The 21,713-nt window shown below is 37.3% G+C and overlaps 1 protein-coding gene across 2 annotated transcripts in view; it reads right to left on the minus strand.

The window, feature by feature from the left end:
• Positions 1-21,071, minus strand: part of LRCH2 (leucine rich repeats and calponin homology domain containing 2) — a 94,039-nt gene extending 72,968 nt beyond the window's left edge. Inside the window, exon 1 of one of the 2 annotated variants that reach the window (XM_029240542.1) lies at positions 20,671-21,071. In XM_029240542.1, the coding sequence (XP_029096375.1) occupies positions 20,671-21,022 (352 nt within the window). In that variant the 5' untranslated portion in view covers positions 21,023-21,071. The remainder of the gene's footprint in view (positions 1-20,670) is intronic. The other variant, XM_029240543.1, reaches the window with a different exon arrangement.
• Positions 21,072-21,713: the final 642 nt, after the last annotated feature.

Consider the following 21,713-nt stretch of genomic DNA (forward strand, 5'->3'; position numbering starts at 1 on the left):
CATTCAAAATTCCATTAAGCACCATGAATTAGGTACTACGTGTTAGGGTAGCTTAAAAGCCAGTCAGACACCAAGTCTAAGCAATCCCAATTATTGTTCCACCCTAGCACCAAATATTATCGGCTCAGATAATAACACTTCAGTGAAAGGAACTATGAAAAAAAAAAATCACCCCCACTTAGTTCAACTAAAAGTGTGATTTTTTACAAAGCTGTTGTGATGGGACCAATACTTCATAATCCTTGGGGTGTATCTCACAGTTTACAGAAGTCCTACAGACTGAAAAATGAGGTATAACTGTTATTTAGTAGATGAGCACTAGACTGTATCTGAATTACATTCTAATTCTACTGATGATTACCTATAAAAGATCGCCAAAATCACTTAATTACTACTACTCATTATCTCAGAGCTACTGAAAATGAGTAAACATTCTGTAACAACCTAAAATCCTTAGAGGAAGTAAGCAAAAGAAACGACAGGAAAATCATCAATTTGTACCTAATGATATATAATGTTCATAAAGATCTAAAATAAAATGATGGAAATTGACAATTACATTCAGTTCTTATTACATGGAAAATATATGCTAGAATTATGTCTTTAGGAGAGTGCAAAAAATCAACTAACTAAAATACTTATTTCCTAACATGAAAATGAAAAAAATTTTCTGTGCTCTTCAGTAACTGATATTACTCAAATGTGAGCAGTTACAGCACGTAAAATCTGATTAATACGCTCTCAAATACTAATGCTTCCTTACCTACTTTTCCATCTAAAAGAAGTGTTAGGACTAGAAACAAAAGCAACAAGAAAACAGGAGGCACCACAGCTGTCTGTCAATGCAAGAATGGAGAGTGTCTTTGAAGTATTAGACTCTGATGTTGGAACCTGATGGGAAATGACAACCCCATGGCTCTGGCATCTGCTTTCAACAGATGCCCTCAGCAAAGACAGGTGATTTCTTGATTCAGTATTCCCTAGAAGGGTATTGTGCTGTCATTCAGGAAAAGATAATGAAAAGTCAGTCTATAACATTAAAGCCTTGTTGAATGAGTAAGACGTACAGCTCAAGAATTTCTAAGCTACTCCATGATGTTAAAATATTAACCATAAGTACAGTGGAGAGGGAAAAAAAGTATGAAGTAGATATTAGAAAAAGTGAAGAAAAAAATGCTTTAAAGCCAACAGTTATGAGAAACAATAACAAGCAGACCTTAGTGACCTGCAGCAACCAATAATGGAAGGCTCCTTTTGAGCACAGGCACTTTGAGAAGCAAGGGGGCAAACAAAAACAGATGCTGCAAGGAGAAACCACAGCTGCTAACCAGAGGGTAGATTATATGCATGCTCAGTGAGAAAAGGACTGTGAGTCATACAACTATTAAGCCACGTGGAAGGACAAGACTTTATTTTTTTTTTAAGGGGGGAGGGGCAGCTCTATGCACAGTTGTCTGTAGGAAATTCTACAAAGTGTTTCAATTTCACCAAGAAATAATGCAGTATAATGGCATTCAAACATCAAAGTGATATTTGAGAATGACACTATACTTCAACCCCTATAAAATTTATTAGACTATAAATTTGGCATTTTGAATTCATGTAGTATTATTAAGTGGTTCTTGAAAAACTTTTATTTTCAAAAGACAAATGTTAGAGCCTCATCACATAACTTTCACTAAAATAAATTCCAGATGGAAGAAAAAGATAAACATGAAAAATGAATCATAAAAAACTAGCAAAACATTCTAGTGAATAGTCACTCAATTCTAGAATGAGGGATGGACTTTCAAAGCATCAAATAAAGAAATAATTCACAAATGAAAAGATTTCTAGATTTAGCTACATAAAAAGGAAAACTGCAGTCTATCAAAAAGCAAAATGATAACAACAACTCATAGATAAAGCCTGGCCCAAGGACATAAACAGATTCAAAAATGAAAATCATCAATGACCAAGATGTATATGAAAATATATTCAACCTCACTGTTAATCAAAAGAAATGTAAAGAATAAGACACTATAATTCACCCATCAAATTTAAAAGTTTTCAAAGATATTACCCAATGTTGGCAAGGCTAGTTTGAATTGGGCACTTCCCCATATACCGCTGATGGAAATTCAAAATGAGGTAACCTGTCCAGAAGGAAATTTGCCAATATGAATCAAGAGCCTTAAAAATGTTCATACCCATTGATCCAAGAATTCAATCTCTAGCAATTTTTAAAACCAAATAAAGATGCATAAAAAATGATGTACATTTCAGTTATTTAATAGAGTAGAATATGAGAAACAACTTCAATGTCCAACAATAGGTAAAGGCTAAATAAAATACAGTATACCCTCAAAGTGAAATATCCCGCAACCTTTAAAAATAATATTATAGACTTGATTCCTTAATATGGAAATAAGAATGCTCAGAGGGTAAAAACTAGAACACTCAAAATATTAAACTATATACACAGTATGAGCCAATTGTTTCATTTTAAAATGTACATTTTATACACTCAGTATATACACATACAAAGACCGACAGGTATGTATGTACAAGGTGATGAGTGTGGGGGTATGAAGGAAATACACCAAAATGTTAATGTTTACTCAAGGCTGGTAGAATAAGGAGCGTTTTGTATTTTCTTCTTTATGCTTTTAATATTCTAAATTTTCTACAATAAGCAAGCATGCTTCTGTTATAAGGAAACACTATTAATATTATACTACTTTAAAAGTATTATATTTCAGAATGTAAACTGAATTCTAACCATATATATTTCATTCATAAGAATGATGTATCCAGACAGCTATAGGCTAATTATAAGTCGGTATTATATACAATTATTTTGTTTTTATGGGGCACAACTTGGCCCGCTACCAAACATCACCACTGTGCTGTCATGTTTTATTGCTAATCCAATATTATATGTCATAATTTTTAAAATGCAAATTACTATGAAAGTATGCAAGCTTTAATGTCAAAAATCATGCTTTCATGTAAATTATTTTCATAAAGCAAACCCCCAAAACTATACAATTTGAATTGTTATAATTAGTCTGATAATGAAGTAAGTGATAACAAAACATGTCACCTTGACCATCTCTAAGATATCTGAACTGATGCATGATTAATCTAACGTTGATGTACTTTCTGCCTAGGTCAATGTCAACTAGTCACTGAAAATCAAATGGATCTGTTTATACAGTAGGCCCTCCTTATCTACAGATGGGGAACCCACAGATATGGAGGGCCAATTGTACTAGGCCATTTTACATAAGGGACTTGAGCATCTGTGGATTTTGGTATTCACTGGGGTCCTAGAACCAATCCCCCATGGATACTGAGGGACAAGCACACAGTATACTTTTTATTTGCATTAATTATGATACCTTAGTACATTTCTACTGCATGAGAAAGGAAAGTCTAATGTAACATAAGAACAGTCTATGTCAAACTGACTTCCCAATATAACTCTAGTACGCTTTGGATTCCAAAACAAAAGCAGTCCTGGAGGAGGGTTAAAAAAAAAACAAAACAAAAAAACCCAAGTGCAAGCTACTATGCTAAACAAAACTAACTGCTTCATCTTTGATGTATCCAGATTAAGACAAATTTTACAGCCGGTGTACTGTGCCCCTTAAAAAAATACTGTACTGGGCTTCCCTGGTAGCGCAGTGGTTGAGCGTCCGCCTGCCGATGCAGGGGACGCGGGCTCGTGCCCCGGTGCGGGAGGATCCCACGTGCCGCGGAGCGGCTGGGCCCGTGAGCCATGGCCGCTGAGCCTGCGCGTCCGGAGCCTGTGCTCTGCAACGGGAGAGGCCACAACAGTGAGAGGCCCACGTACCGAAAAAAAAAAAAAAAAACAACTGTATTTACGGAGCAAGGATCATCCTTACTTGAGCTATTTAACAAGGCACTAAATATTGGATGCTGAAATTAAAAGCAAGTTACAGTAAACTAATTACAAAGAAATGACAAATTCCACAAACCAGGCCAAAGAAAACCCCATTAGTATATCTTAAATGTTCAAGTGGCTCCTACACAGCAGCACACTGGCAGCTACCAATAAGACCAAATGGATTCAGTTTATTACTAACACAGAGAAAGCATGATCTGTATGGTGTCACTTCCCCATGTCCCTAGTCCCACAGGACAAAACCAAACTGGAGGGAAGGACCAAATAACAGACAACATGCACAGAGGGTTGCTCTGTCATGGAGGAGCCAACTCTAGACTGCTGCTTTGCAATTTTATACTCACAACTGTATCTGAAAGAATGTCCCATGTCTCACCAGAATTAGGGAAGGAGATAATAAACTGCCTTGAGGCAGCCTCCCACAAGATAGGGAGGTGGACACAAAATGACCTTATGTCATCTATCTTGCCATGTACCAGGGAGGATCAGGGAGTCTTTCCCCAAGATTTGAGTCAGACTGTGGTTCAGCCTTGCCTATGTGGAGATGTGCAAGATCACCAAGATACCATGGCAAAGCCATTCCTCTAGTTTATAGTCACACAAATAGAATAAGAAGTCAGTACATAAAATTATCATGCTCCTTCCCATAATTTTAAGTTTAGAAATTTGACAAGCATTTACTATCAACTGTTGCAGAGAGACACTGCAGTCAACCAAACACTATAGGGTATTTTTGTATAGAAAGTGTTATCTGCCCTCAAAGAGTTTAAACTCCTCTTGAGGGAAGCAATGTAAAGCTAAGAGCACAACTGCACCTGGCTATGTACTGATATTAAATAGTAACTTAAACAACTAACAATAGAGGAATGATTAAATAAAATATGGTGCATACATACAGTAGACTATTAGGCAGTCGTTAAAAATCATGTTATAAAGCATTTTTCTTCAGTGGAACAGTGGCATAAACAAAACTCTCAGAAAGAACAATTTGGAAGAAAAGTATACAACAGACTATAATGGAAAGACTTTTAAGGCAACAACATTACATAAATTAATGTTGAGAAAACATTCAGTCATGAGTTGATGAGGTTTTTTACAAGAGAAGCAGTGAAAATATATACAGCAATTATTTCTGAGAGTTTATGGCAAATGGAGGACAGTAGACCAATGTAAGAAGAGAAAACTAGACCAAGACACATGAAAATAATTTTAAACAATTTAGAGCTATACTACTGGAAAATCTGCTAAACCCAAGCCAAAATAGGCATTCATCTCACAGTTTTTCCTGGACTTCATCTACAAATATGATTTTCAAGATGGGATTAGTTAAAACAACAGATTAATCCTCAAAACATTTTATAATAATTTTAACGCCAAACATGTTATTTAATGTCATAAACATTACTTACAAATCAATTTTATTAGTTAACCTAAATATTTAAAAGCAGTCAACTATTCTAAAATAAAAACATATTCAGTGATACAATATAACAATATATAAAAACTATAGCTAATTTGCAACTGTTAGAGTTTAATAATCATATCTCTGCTTATGAAGCAATTAATAAGCTGTTATTTCTTTTTGCTTTCTGATAGCTTTTCTTTTTTTAAATAATATAACAAAACAATAAAAACAAAAATCAGAGAGACAGTAAGAAGTCCAATCTGACTGAAGAACAGGTACATACATGAGAAGTATTTGGAAAACATAGTGGAAAAGGAAAGAGACAACCTGTGGAGGGACCTGAAAAGGCACCCGGGGTAAGAAGCAGGCTAAATTGAACAAATGTGCTAAACATCTACTGTGTACCACACACTATACTAAATGTTGGAATGGCAACAAAGCAACTATACTCAAAAACCTCCAAAATCAATAAAAAGAGAAATGTAAACAAATACCATATTTCTTTGATCTTACAATGCACATTTTCGTCTAATGTTAACATTTCTAAAATCCATGTATGTGCTTATTGTGGTAGTGTTTCTCTTTTTCTGGAAAAGTTATTAAATTGATAATGAATGTTACAATAGGGGAAATATATTAATTGCAATAAAGGATCACAGCAGCTACATTAGAGGGATAGAGTAATCCCTATATGTGGAGGATGCAGGAAAGGGAAAAGGTAATAAAGAAAGGCCTGATCTTGGATACAAAAGATCAACAGGAGTTCACAAGGCAGAAAAGAGGGAGAAGAAGGACATCAACAGTAAGGGCAAAAATAACATGAAAACATGGAATAGCATGATACTTTCAAGGAACAGCATGGAATTTGGCAGGCTGGAATGTAGAGTTTTGGGACACTATGAGACTAAACTGAAAAGCAGGTAGGCCAGGAATGCAAGAAGGATATAACAGCTAAAAGCCTATCAATGTAATATACCATATTAATGCAATAAAAGACAAAAAACTAGATATAAAAAGGAATTTCTTCAACCTGAAAAAGGGCATCTATGAAAAAAACCAGAGCTAATATCATATTTAATGGTGAAAGACTGAATGCATTCCTCCTAAATTCAGGAATAAGACAAGAACGTCCACTCTCACCATATCCACTCAACACTGTACTAGAAGTTCTAGCCAGGATGATTAGGCAAGAAACTGAAATAAAAGGCATCCAGATTCGAAAGGAAGAAGTATAACTATCTCTATTTGCAGATGACATGATCATACATACAGAAAATGCTAATGAATCCATTAAAAAACTATTAGAATGAAGAAACAAGTTCAGCAAGGTTGCAAGATAAAAGACCACTATGTAAAAGTCAATTATAGGGACTTCCCTGGTGGTCCAGTGGTAAAGAATCCGCCTTCCAATGCAGGGGACGCAGGTTCAATCCCTGGTCGGGGAACTAAGATCCCACATGCTGTGGGGCAACTAAGCCTGTGTGCCACAACTACTGAGCTTGCGTGCCTCAACTAAAAAGCCTGCATGCCGCAAAGTACAGAGCCCATGCATTCTGGAGCCCACGACACAGCTAGAGAAGAGGAAACCCACATGCCACAACTAGAGAGAAGCCTGTGTGCTGCAACAAAGAGCCCGTGCACCGCAACAAGCACTGCAATGAAAGATCCCACGTGCCACAATGAAGATCCCACATGCCACAACGAACACCTGACACAGCCCACTAAATAAATAGATAAATAAATAAATAAATACTAAAAATAATAATAATAAATAAAGTCTACTAAAAAAAAAGTCAAGTATATTTGGGTCCAGTGGTTAGGACTCCGTACTTTCACTGCCTAGGGCCCAGGTTCAATTCCTGATCAGGGAACTAAGATTCCACAAGCCACGTGGTGCAGCCACAAAAAAAAAAAAAAAACATATTTCAATAAACTAGCAATGAATATCCCAAAAATGAAATTAAGAAAAAATTCTATTTTTTTCTATATGATAGTATGTCAGAAAATAAAGACTGAGGAAAACAACAAAATATTATTGAAAGAAACTAAAGATACAAATAAATCAAAAGACATCCCATATTCATGGACTGGAAAACTTAATATTGTTAAGATGGTAAAATTTCCCCAAATTGACCTACAGATTCAACACGACCCCTATCAAAATCCCAAACTGCACTTTCTGAAGAAATTGACAAGCTGATCCTAAAATTCATATTGGTCTCGAAACAGTCAAAGCAATCTTGAAAAAGAACAATGTTGGAAGAAGATTCACACCTCCTGATTACAAAACTTAATACAGAGCTACAGAAATCAAGATAGAGTGGTACCAGGATAAGAACAGATATACAGGGCTTCCCTGGTGGCGCAGTGGTTGAGAGTCTGCCTGCCGATGCAGGGGACACGGGTTCGTGCCCCGGTCCAGGAAGATCCCACATGCCACGGAGCAGCTAGGCCCGTGAGCCATGGCCACTGAGCCTGCGCGTCTGGAGCCTGTGCTCCACAACAGGAAAGGCCACAACAGTGAGAGGCCCACGTACCGCAAAAAAAAAAAAAAAAAAAAAAAAAGAACAGATATACAGATCAATGGAATAGAATTGAGAGTCCAGAAATAAACGTTCACATTTATGGTCAGTTGATTTTCGACAAGGGTAACAAGAAAACTGGATGAGGAAAGAAAGGTATTTTCCGGAAATGGTGCTGGGACAACTAGATATACATATGCAAAAGAACAAAGTTGGACCCTGATCTCACACCATACACAAAGAACTCAAGATGGACAGATAGCCAAGAGGCATATGAAAAGATGTTCAACATCACTAATTATTAGAGAAATGCAAATCAAAACTATAATGAGGTATCACCTCACACCAGTCAGAATGGCCATCATCAAAAAATCTATAAACAACAAATGCTGGAGAGGGTGTGGAGAAAAGGGAACCCTCTTGCACTGTTGGTGGGAATGTAAATTGGCAAAGCCACTATGGATAACAGTATGGAGGTTCCTTAAAAAACTAAAAATAGAACTACCATACGACCCAGCAATCCCACTCCTGTGCATATATCCAGAGAAAACCGTAATTCGAAAGGATACATGCATCCCAATGTTCATTGCAGCACTACTTGAAATAGCCAGGACATGGAAGCAACCTAAATGTCCATCAATGGAGGAATGGATAAAGAAGATGTGGTATATATATACCATGGGATATTATTCAGCCATAAAAAAGAATGAAATAATGCCATCTGTAGCAACATAGAGGGACCTAGAGATTGTTATACTGAGTGAACTAAGTCAGACAGAGAAAGACAAATATCATATGATATCGCTTATATGTGGAATCTAAAAAAATGATACAAATGAAACTATTTACAAAACAGAAAGAGTCACAGATGTAGAAAACCAACTTATGGTTACCAAGGGGAAAGGGGGGAGATAAACTGGGGGATTGGGATTGACATATACACACTACTACATATAAAAGATAACTAATAAGAACCTACTGTATAGCACAGGGAACTCTATTAGGTGCTCTGTAATGACCTATATGGGAATGGAGTCTAGAAGAGAGTGGATATATGTATATGCATGGCTGATTCAGTTTGCTGTACAGCAGAAACTAACACAACGTTGTAAATCAACTATACTCCAATAAAAAAATTAATTTAAAAAATAAGTACTGGGCTTCCCTGGTGGTGCAGTGGTTAAGAGTTGGCCTGCTGATGCAGGGGACGTGGGTTCGTGCCCCAGTCCAGGAAGATCCCACATGACGCGGAGCGGCTGGGCCCGTGAGCCATGGCCGCTGAGCCTGCGCATCCGGAGCCTGTGCTCCGCAACGGGAGAGGCCACAACAGTGAGAGGCCCGCGTACGGAAAAACAAAAAAGTACCAACACACCTGAGGGGTAAAATACAGTATTTACTGGTAAGAAAAAAGTTATAATTGAAAAACAAACAAACAAACAAAAGAACTCAAGATGGATAATATGTCTAATGTAAGTGCTAAAACTATAAAACCAAAAGAAAACAAAAGAGTAAATCTTCATAACCCTGGATTAGGCAATGGCTCCTTAGATATGACACAGAAAGCACAAGCAACATAAGAAAAAAAAAGATAAAATGGGCTTCATCAAAATTTTCAAATTTTGTGTTTCAAAGCAGACGACCCACAGACTAGGAAAGAAACATCTGCAAGCTATATACTTGGGTAAGGGTTTTATGTATAGAAGAAAAAGAAAAAAAAAAACTCTTATAACTCAGTAATAAGGAAAAGACAACCCAATTAGAAAGTGGACAGAATCTAAACAGACATTTCCTTAGGAAGATATATAAATGGACAATAAACACATGAAAGGAGGTCAACATCATTAGTCATTCGCAAAATGCAAATCAAAACCATAATGAGATTATACTTCACACTTACTAGGATGACTGTAAACAAAAATACAGATAGCAACAAGTGTTGTTGAAGATATGAAGAAACTGGAATCCTCATACACTGCTACTGGAAATGTAATATGGTGCAGCCACTTTGGAAAACAATTTAGCATTTCCTCAAAATGTCAAACATAGAATTAACATATGATCCAAGACGCAAGAGGGAAGAGATATGGGAACATATGTATATGTATAACTGATTCACTTTGTTATAAAGCAGAAACTAACACACCATTGTAAAGCAATTATACCCCAATAAAGATGTTAAAAAAAAAACATATGATCCAGCAATTCTACTCCTACATGTATAAGAGAAATGAAAACATACATCTACCCAACTTTTACATAATATTCATAGCAATATCATTTATAACAGCCAAAGAATGGAAACAACCCAACTGTCCATCAACTGATGAATGGACAAACAAAATGTACAATAGAATATTATTCAGATATAAAACGGAATGAAGTACTGATATATGCTACAACATAAATGAACTTTAAAACATGATAAACGAAAGAAGACTATCACAAAGGGCCACATACTGTAAGAATCTATTTATATAAAATGTTCAGAATCAACAAATCTATAAATACAAAAAGTAAGTTAGAGGTTGCCTAGGTCTAGATTGGTGGCGGGGTGGGGGGATATGCTAATGGGTATAGGGTTTCTTTTTGAAGTGATAAAAATATCCCAAAATTAGACTGCAGTGATGAGTGTACAACTAACAACCAATAAACTATATACTTTAAATGAGTGAATTTTTGGCATGTGAATTATATCTCAGTAAAATGTTAAAAAGAAAAGAAGTAGGCAGGGATATATCTGGAAAAAGATGGTCCATGTACTAAAATACAAAATAGGACCTCTACCTCACACTATACATAAAAATCAACTCCACATTGATGAGGAACTGAAACACCCAAAACAAACCTTTAAAACCTTTAGTAAAAAACATACATGAATATATTTTACACATTCTTAAACAAGACACAAAAAATAGTGACTATAAAAGACTGATAAATTTGACTGTATTAAAATGTAGAACATTTGTTCAGCAAATGACTCCTTAAAAAGCAAAAAAGACAAGTTACAAACTAGGAGAAAATACAATATACAAAACTGACAAATGATTAGTATAGTATTAGTATTTGGGCAAAATAAATTATTTCACAGTACAGGAAACATATATGGCCAAGTAGGTAAGACATTTGAAGATATGTTAATGAAACTGGTGATCAGGGAAATATAAACCAAGAAAGGTATCACCTCGAACCAGTCAGAATGGCCACCATCAAAAAGTCTACAAGCAATAAATGCTGGAGAGGGTGTGGAGAAAATGGAGCCCTCTTGCACTGTTGGTGGGAATGTAAATTGATACAGCCACTACGGAGAACAGTATGGAGGTTCCTTAAGAAACTAAAAACAGAGCTACCATATGACCCAGCGATCCTGCTACTGGGCATATACCCTAAGAAAACCATAATTCAAAAAGAGTCATGTACCACAATGTTCACTGCAGCTCTGTTTACAGTAGCCAGGACATGGAAGCAACCTAAGTGTCCATCAACAGATGAATGGATAAAGATGTATATACAATGGAACATTACTCAGTCTTAAGAAAGAATGAAATAATGCCATTTGCAGCCACATGGATGGATCTAGATTATCATACTAAATGAAGTAAATTAGACAGAGAAAGACAAATGTTATATGATATCACTTATATGTGGAATCTTTAAAAAACGACACAAATGACCTTATTTACAAAACAGAAACAGACTCACAGATATAGAAGACAAACTTATGGTTACCAAAGGAGAAAGGAGCGGGGAGGGATAAATTAGTAGTTTGGGATTAACAGATACTATATATAAAATAGATAAACAACAAGGACTTACTGTATAGCACCGGGAACTATATTCAATATCTTGTAATAACCTATAATGGAAAAGAATCTGAAAAAAATATATATATACACACACATACACACATATATATAAATAACTGAGTCACTTTGCTGTACACCTGAAACTAACACAGCATTGTAAATCAACTACACTTCAATTAAAAAAAATAGTTTCATACTACAAAAAAAAAAGACGTCATTGAACTACCATTTTAAACTCGTTTGGGGGAATTCCCTAGCAGTCCAGTGGTTAGGATTCCGCGCTTCCACTGCAGGGGGTGCGGGTTCAATTCCTGGTCGGTCAACTAAGATCTCGCATGCCTCAGTGCAGCCAAAAAAATTAAAAATAATAAACTCGTTTGGCCAAAATGTTTAAATCTGACAATACTATGTGTTGGAGGAGATACGAATTCATAGGGTCTCTTACAGAGGTTGATGGAAAGGTAAACTGTAAACCAGTTGGCATTATCTCCTTAATTTGAACATTAACATACCATACAATCCAGCTATTCCACTCCCAAGAATAAACACAAGAGAAATTCTTGCACGTGCACAACAGAAGACATGTATAATAACGCTTATAGCAGCACTGCTCACAAGAGCAAAAATATGTTAACAACCCAAATGGCCAGGAGTGAGACAGTGGATAAACTATACTATAGTCACACAATGAAAGATAATGGAGCCACCAAAAAGAATGAACTACAGGGACTTCCCTGGAGGCGCAGTGGTTAAGAATCCGCCTGCCAATGCAGGGGACACAGGTTCAAGCCCTGGTCCGGGAAGATGCCACATGCCGTGGAGCAACTTAAGCCCGTGCACCACAACTACTGAAGCCTGCACACCTAGAGACCGTGCTCCACAACAAGAGAAGCCACCGCAATGAGAAGCCCGCAGACCGCAACGAAGAGTAGCCCCCACTCGCCACAACCAGAGAAAAGCCTGTGTGCGGCAACAAAGACCCAACGCAGCCATAAATAAAATAAATAAATATATAATTTTTAAAAAAATAGAATGAACTACAGCTTCATACAATTTGGATGAATCTGAGCAACTTAATATTAAGTAATATAATATAAAAATTACCAGCTATATAAAGCAGAGTTATGTATTAGCTTTTTCACATTTTTGTAAAGTTCAAAACAAGGAATAAGCAACGTATTATTAAGGAGCTGGCTTACTGGATCGAAGGTGTTTTAGTAGCCACAAGTGACAATCAGATTTGCATATTAGAGTGCTCCAGCTACAGTGTGAAAGACTAATTGGACTTGAAGCAAACTGAACATGAGGCAGAGAGATCATTTGGGAAAACTGTTGATAGGTCCAGTTAAAGGTGAGGAGAGGAGGACCTGAACAACAACAATGGCAGTGAGAACAGACAGGAAGGAAACAGATCTGAAAGCTATTCAAACAGTTATGATCAAGAGGCCTTAGGTCCTAACCAGATATAGAGGGTGAGGGACAGTGAAGAGTCAAGAATAATTCCCAACTTTCTGGTCTGGGAGATCAGGGGGCCTAGGGTCAATAACAAAAGTTGATCTTTTTTTGACATTTTGAGTTTGAAGAGACTCTAGGATGTCAATATTCATATAGTATCCTCTTTTTATGATTAAGTATAAAATCTGATCCTTCCCCCTTCAAAGCCCATCCTCCATCTCCATTATAAAGCCCCCTCTGATGTTCTACCAACACAATCATGTCACCGCTCCCTCTTCAAACTTGCACATCACTCTGTTTTCACTTAAGACATTTATCTTACTCTAGCCCAGCAATGCTCAATCTCAATCACCACTGACATTTTGGACCAGGTAATTCTTTGTTGTGTGGGCAGTCTTGTTCATTGTAGGATGCTTAGCAGCATCCCTGGCTTCTACCCACTAGATATCAGTAATATCCCCAAGTTGTGACAGTCAAAAATGTCCCCGGACATTACCAAGTATCTCCTGGGGGCAAGTTCCCCCACTCCTTGAAACCTTGATCTAGCCTATATAATAGATACATGAGTACTTATTTTATACCACTAGGAAATCATAAGTTCCTTAAAGGCAGCAACTTTATCACCCTGTCCATTTACATAAAATAGATATGACAAATCCATTCTTACATACTAATCAAGGTAAATTAAGGAGATGGCTATGTTCAATTTACTATTTTTAATGTATAAATATCTTTAAAAGTAATTGATTTCTCATTGACACAGACATCCCCAACCAATTAGCTCAAAGTATTAAGGATTTATATATTGTAATTACTTTTTTAAGAGGGGAAAATTTCTATGCTGCACATTCTAGAGTCTCTCGGGGACATAATAATGTAGAGAAGTCATTTTTGAATGAAATCCAGATACACAAATGCTCTAGAATTGGTTAGTCTCAATAGAGTTCAAATAAAATTTTATGGCACAGTTATTTTATTTCTGTTTCTTGTCACCTTGAATCCCTAATATTATACATAAAATTCCACTGAAAGGAACTTAAACAATTAAAAGTGACAACAATCTCTGTCACAAATTATAAGAGTACACAGATTAACAACGTCCACAAATAGGGAAGAACTTACTTTCTTATTTGGAAAAAAACTTTAAAAAAATTTTGCGGTCAAAATATATATGAGACAATATCCATTGTTTAATTATCCATTACAGTCCATTGACTAGTATTCTGTAAGTGGAATGCTATCAATTTATAATTTATTTGAAACAGGAGAAATGTAAAGATTAAAAGTTAGACCTTTAGCAGACTGAATACACTAGTTTAAAGTGAGACTAAACACAAATTTAAATTATTGTTATAAAACTCACTTGTACAGTTTTCTTTTTTACATTAAATGGTTCCCTGGAGTATAAGGTATTTTTTCCTATAAAAGGGAAGCAGAGAAAACTTTCTGAAACTTTTCAGAAAACTGATTATAAGAGTGTTACAATGCTTCAAGAACTACCTAAATACACACAACGTGTAGAGAAAAGAAAAAGGTTTCCCCTTCTACATCATGAGGATGAACAGCCTCTGTACGATGGGGGTGAGCATCATACAGTTTAAGTATCCCTTAGAGTGTACTGCTGGGATAGACTAGGTGAGTCATATGCCCTTTTGCAAAGTTTCTCTGTATGCCTTGGAACTTAAATATCACCTCCCAGGAAATCAATATGCTCTAAGTATTCAATTACTTTTATTTGTGAAGTGTCCCTAACATCATCTCTCATGCTGTCAATGAGGTTCTGGATCTTGTACATCTTTATGCTTTTGATGATAAATAAATGCTTCAGAGTTTATGTTACAAATAATCTAAATCAAAATATTAAATTTTAAACTTAATCAAGTGTCACTATAACCCCGATTCAAAAGTATCCCAATCAACCATTTCTGTTCTCTTACCTGTCATGCAGTATATACAATTTTTTTCAGAAAACATCGTAAGCTCATATCGTTCAAAAGCAACTAATTTAGCTGCTTAACACAGTCCTAATTCTAAACTATGGCTTACTCTCCATAATGACTCCTTAAAGCATTTTGCTCTATTGAGTACTTATTCCTATGCTTGTAACTTTGTTCTCCCAGATGACACTGCCTCACTTAAGATTAAAATTTAAGACAATAATGTCCCCAGACATCTACCTTCCCCTTCACCTTAGCAAAAGTCAGGTAACTCCTCCCTTCCATGGCTAACAACTTTCCACCCACTCCATGAAGATCCCCCCTCCCCCTCTTGCATCTTAACACTGAACTCTCTACTAGTTCCCTCCTTTCAGCCTCCAAGTATGTTTGAGAAAATATAGAGTGAACCTGCAGTTAACATCTGCCCTTAACATGCAATGTCATTCTCAACTCCGTATCAGTGCAATTTCTCCCCTGACAGTCTGCAACTGTCCCTCCTGCTTAATCATAACTTGATCCCATACTGATCATTTACCTCAAGATTCAGCTATATCTAACTCTATAGGAAACTTTCTCAAACTAACTTAACCCCCAATAAAATTAAGCCTTATGCCCCAGTTCCATATCACTTAATTGTACAGTTTATTAAAACATACAATTTTGAACATTATATATTATAACTCTTTTCTAATTGTTACATATATTACTGTACACATTCACCTAGTTTGTAAACCCTTCGAGGATCATGTTTCCAAAGTTAGAGTTCAATAAAAGCTTGCTTAATGAATCTATTCTAAAACCAACAGAGGGGCATGAAGACAAGCTATGCAAATACCATGCACAAAACAAAACACACTGCACCACAAACAAAAACTATATAATCTATGAAACTAAATAAGCATTCATCTTTCAGATTAAATAACCTATTTATTAGCACAGTGCTTATTTTAATAGTAGCTTTGTTATAAGAAGAGAAAGTGTTGCAATGGAAATAACACTGGAATAGTGCTAGAGTTGGAAAACCTAGCCTCTGATCCACACTCTGCCATACACTAGCCATTTAACTTCCGGCAAATCACTTAACCTCTCTCAACAACAAAGAGTAATTACTATGCACTCTACAAAGCTCAAAGGGTTATTATTAGGATACAATAGGGTAATATATATTAAAGTGCTCAGAATTTATAAAGAGCTGTATAAATGGTATTATTTTAATGATAAACGTACCCTCCAATTTAAGATAACATTTTATTTTAAAGTGTGAACTTGCAAAAGAAATTAAGGGGCGACTATTTATGCTATAGAAGAATTCATCACTGAATAAAATAAATCACTGCAAGGTTCAGCAATTCAAATTCAATCTGAAGCAATTAAAATATGAGTCAACCGTCAAAAGTGTCCTTCACATTCAACTTTTCAGTAAGATATTTATTACATAAAGCAAGGCAGATATTTGAATCAGGCCACAAAATCACAGGGTTATTCCACTGAATGCACTAAGATGGCCTTCACCTATGTTACAAAATCAGATGCTGCACAGTTTAACTGGCTCCATTTTACAAGCCGATACAATGCACCATGCCCCACAGTTGAAGAGGTGAACCAGCACATGTAGGAAATACTAGAGTTGACTCCAGGTTTACAGGAAAACACGTGATTAACCAGGACACAGCACAATCTGATGTATGTAAAGAATTCCTAAATCTGTTTCACAGACCTATTGTTTATGGACATAAAGAAGTATGAAGAAGCAGAGGGAGCAGCTGCAAGTAGACTGAGACTTATTTGTAGCACTGGTGACGAAGTCAAATATGAAAAGTTTCAGGATTTGTTTGGGTAGCCATTAAAATCACTTCCAAGCTCTCTTAAAGTCAACAAATTATCACAGTATCCAGACAGACTTTTTAAAGTTCTAGGCAATTTCCCTTTGTCTTGCCAAACCTACCCACAGACCAGCAAAGATAAGATGTTACAACCAGAGTTAGCTACTTTCCTGAAATGGGTAACCAACTTTCTGATCCCTATTTTTATGTTTTTATATGGGTGAGTATTTTAATCAAGAAGTATCTGGAGGGACTTCCCTGGCCGTCCAGTGGTTAAGACTCCACGGGAACTAAGATCCCACATGCCGTGTGGCCAAAAAAAAAAAAAAAAGTATCTGCAAGGCATATCAATTCAAAAAAGGTCGCGAGCACAAACCACCAAATGGAGATTCAAGTAAATTGGCAAACTCTCCCTTTTAAATGTTAATTGCCTGGAAAGGCTGCCATAATTATTTAGCATTGAGCTCCATCCCAGCAAAGGAAGAGGAGTGAGGCTGAAGACGGAAAAAGAAATAAGGAGGGTGGCAGGAGAGAGGGGACAGGTGAAGAAGAACAGACACCAGAAATGCAAAGAGAAATAAAAAGGTACCAAAGATAAACTTTGCCATCAGCAACCTATTATCCACTTTCCCTCACAGGAAGACTATTAATAGACAAAACAAGATTTTGCTGCTACATATTCTAGGGGCATTATTTTCTTAACGCAAATTTATCCAACAGTAGGGAACTGGAGAAATTATAGTTTCCTGGTAAGCTTCTAGTCACTACAGACATAATATGATGAAAAAAATGGGTCTGCTTTACTCAAGTCTATCAAAAAAGAATACTGAACTAGAACTTGAACACTTGGTTCCTAGCTTTGGTTTTGACCCTCTTGACAAGTAGCTTTAGGTTAGTCACCAAACTTTTATCAATGTTCTCATTCACTCAAACAATAAATATATCTTGAGTGCCTAAAAATGAGCTATTTTAGAGTTTCCCAACCCTGACTGCACATTAGAATCACCTGGGAATTCTTAAAAAACAAAACAAACCAACAAACAAAAAAACCCTCTCTTTGCCCCTGAGACTGATTAAATTGGTCTAGGGTGGGGCCCAGGCATAGGTTTAAAAAATAAAACACACTCCCTTGTGATTTTAACATGCAGGCAAAGTGGTAAACCACAGGTCTATTTCATCTTATGTATATGTAAGGAACAGCAAAGTAATGTGAAAAGCCCTCTCCCTTCCTCTGAAATTTATCAATTTCCCCTTCTAATCCAATTTTGTTTCAACCTAGGTTCTCACCACCTCACACCTAGATTAACAAATAGCTTTCTACCTATTTTCCCTTCTTCCAATCTCTTCCCAACCCAATAAACCACTGCTGTCTAATCAATTTGGTACTGAAACAGTATCCCACTGAGTCATTTTAAGTATAACAATATCAACAAACAGAACTGTTTTCATCAAGCAGAGAATATACTGTATATACATATTTGTATGTCTGTATGTATATGTGTATGTATGTACGGCATGTATGTATAATCTCAAACGTGCTCTGTTTGTCTTCAGTTCCATTTATATATAATGAATACTAGTCTCTTTACATATAAGATTATTGTCCCTAACTAGTTCATGGCTGAATTTGGTCAAAAATGAATGGCAAATGAGTCACCCACAGATTTCTCCTTTAAATTTTGAAGTGTTCCCACAAGGAACATATATTCAATTTTTAAAAAAGTAAAATGTGGTGGAATTATCTCAAAAAGTCCTCTGTTACCGTAGGCACTGATAAAGTTTATGATGAATGAATTTTACCAAGAACAAATATGGTTCTGGTTTGTGTTAAAACTTGCCTCAGGAAACAAACTGAAACCTTAAAAGCCAGTGGTTATAACCACATAAGATGATATTCATATTTATGAAAAATATTATTAAGTACAATATAAGCAATATATAATGAGAAAACTGAACAAGTATATGACTCTTTCCCTGCCTTTAAGGAGCTCTCCATCTTCTCAGGGAAAGCAAAACATAAAAAGAAAATAAAGCCAGCACTAGCAGGTAAGTGGTAAAGACTATAAGTACCACAGGAATTCAAAGAAACAGGAGACTGCTGTGGACTAAGGGAGTTGGAGACAGCATCTTGGAAAAGCTGGAGCTTGAACAACATTAAATAGGTGGAGAAAAGAAGGAAATCTCGTGCATGTGGATGACCTTCTACAAAGATAAGGCAAAAATTCATAAACTATATTTGAGGGACAGAGAGCTGACCTAGTTGGAACAGAGGGTTCTATGTAGGAGCATTTGAAGAGTTAAGGTTGCAATAATAAATTGGAGCCAGGCAGTGAAAGCCCTGAATGCCAAGAGAGGATGCTTCAACTTTGTCCTATAGATAAAGAAATCTTTTATAGGTAACAAGTAAAACAACATATCTCTATAATGATGCAGTCTGAAACCATTTTTCTTCATGCCTTTGAAGAACATACCAAGTAGTATAATATCTTGCCAATGTATCATGAATATGTGAACATATTGTTTGTTCAGAGTGAAGGAGTAAATACTCAAACATGCTTTCCAAAATACAAAATCACTGATCAATTACACATTTCTAGTTCTTAGGATAATTCCTAAGAGAATAATTGGGTAGAAGGCTTCAATTTTAGGTTTTCCTCCTCTCCCCACCCTCACCCAAACACACACCTTGATTTAATATCTAGAAACGTAATACAATGAAACAGTGTTATTCTGAAAATAAGAGGTCTTTTATTGCTTCTCATTATGAGTGAATTTACTTACTATATTGCTTCAAAATCACTAAATCTATTAAAATCAATCTGTCCATGATTTCTTTCAGCAAAGCAAATAAAAACAGACACATAAATAACAAATTTAAAGATTACGAAAAGTAAAAAATCCTTCATCAAACCAAAACACACCTAAAATAATCGGCATTGGCTTATAAGGCAGAGGGGAAAGAGAGTGTGTTCATAACAAAAAATGCCATCCACAACAAAGAGTACCAGAGAGTATATGAAGAACATTACAATAGCCAATTTCTTGTCCAAAATGATGAACCATTAACCCACAACTCCAAGAAGAATGGAGTTAATTTTGTTTCTCAAAAATGCCCTTAAAATTCCTGGTTATATCTGCAATAAAAATTAAGACTCCAACATAACTCAGAACAAGGACTCTTTCCCCTAGTAAACCAGACACATAAGTGATTGATGATTTAATTTTCCACTGCAGCAAATACTAATTTAACCACCACTATCTCAACACCAGGAAAATGACAAATCTCAGTCTTTAAAGGCATATCTGACAAGAAGGCAAGAATATTCTAGGATGACTAAAACACACACAAAATAAAAACACAGAAAAACCGTGGCAATACTGCTGCTGTACTAGGAAAAGGGATATACCATTCTTGCAGGCACGTATGGCTTTAAAGAATATGTATAGATTATGATGTTATGTATTGCCTTTTTTTCCTCCGGGAAAGATGGGAACATCCACGAGAGTTAGCAGTGCATTCAGGAAGGTGTCAATACCTCCCTTACTGGGGAAACTCGCTTTAACAATAATGCTCTTTCACCCCTCACATCCCACCCGATTTCCATACACCCTTCAGTCAGCATTCCCGCCCCCGCCCCCACCTTTCCCTGCTCTGCCCCTCACATTCAGAACTGGCTGCTCTGACTTTGTCAGTCTCGCCGCCCCCGCGCACCCGCCCAGACCAGCAGAGTCCAACAACGCAGCCACGCAGCCACCCACTCCCCCCACCTCCTCCTTCTCAGCCCAGCTTCCCCTCCCCCTCCCCGTCCTGTCACCTGCTTGGGTGGTGTCCGTCAGGTCGTAGCCGCTGCCCGGGAAGTCTCGGAGTTTCCTACCACTGAGGCTCAGGATGCCGGAGTTGCCCGCCTCCTCCAGGGCCCGGTCCAGGCTCCTCACGGTGTGTTGAGGCTGTAGGCTCCCCGGGTTCCACTGCGGCCCGTTGGGGAACGGCTGACCGAAAAGAGTCGGTACCGGGATGGGCACCACCAGGGTCCCGCCGCCGCCGCCGCCGCCTCCCACTCCGGCTCCGCCACCTCCCCCTCCGGCCGCGCCACAGCCACCGCTACTTCCACCTCCACCACAACCGCCGCCCCCACTGTTACCACCACCTCCCTGACTCGCCGCCATGTTCCTGGGAGAGAGAATAGCCCCCGACAATACTCTCAGCTTGTGCCGCGAGTGTAGGGGGTTCTTAGGACGCATGCGCAGGCTGGGGGCGGGGTGGGGGGGCGAGGTAGAGGGTGGGAAGGAACTAGGGGGCGGGCTGGGAGGAGGTGTTGGGGATGAAGAGGCGCTGTTCAAACGCGCAGAATGCTTGCTTTAAGAAACGTGTGATCAGAGGAAGGATGCTGAATCCCGGTTCCGCTGCTTTGGGTACCAAAATCTTGCGAAGCGACACCAGCTTTACTGTAAGTCATTTGGCGATATGCCCCCAAATCTCCGTGTTGCTTCACCTTTTGCGTCTGCAAAACAAAGATAAATATATTAGATAGAGATGAAAGGGATTCATTTCAGAATATTTTGAAACAGCGTTTAGAAGGACTAACAGGGACCTGACTGAAATGCTTACGGCAAATGCCTCAGGAATCCTTTAGCAGTGTTAACACGGAGAGAAACTTTGGGGAGGAAAATGGGTGCAGAATTGAGTTTTAAGCCTATATGAATTTTGCCATAATTCAGAATTCCAAAATAGGAAAAGACTTTTAAAGTGTTTTCAAGGAAGCCTCTCGTTTCAGTGCGTGTGGGTCTCAGCCAAACTGCTGCCTTCCAAAACTTGGAAAAGTTCTCGGCATTCTGTCCTCTAAGTCTTTGAAGTTGT

The sequence above is a fragment of the Monodon monoceros genome, unplaced genomic scaffold (genome assembly GCF_005190385.1).
Source record: "Monodon monoceros isolate NGI ecotype Baffin Bay Population unplaced genomic scaffold, NGI_Narwhal_1 Super_Scaffold_22, whole genome shotgun sequence".
In the NCBI taxonomy this organism is placed as follows: domain Eukaryota; kingdom Metazoa; phylum Chordata; class Mammalia; order Artiodactyla; family Monodontidae; genus Monodon; species Monodon monoceros.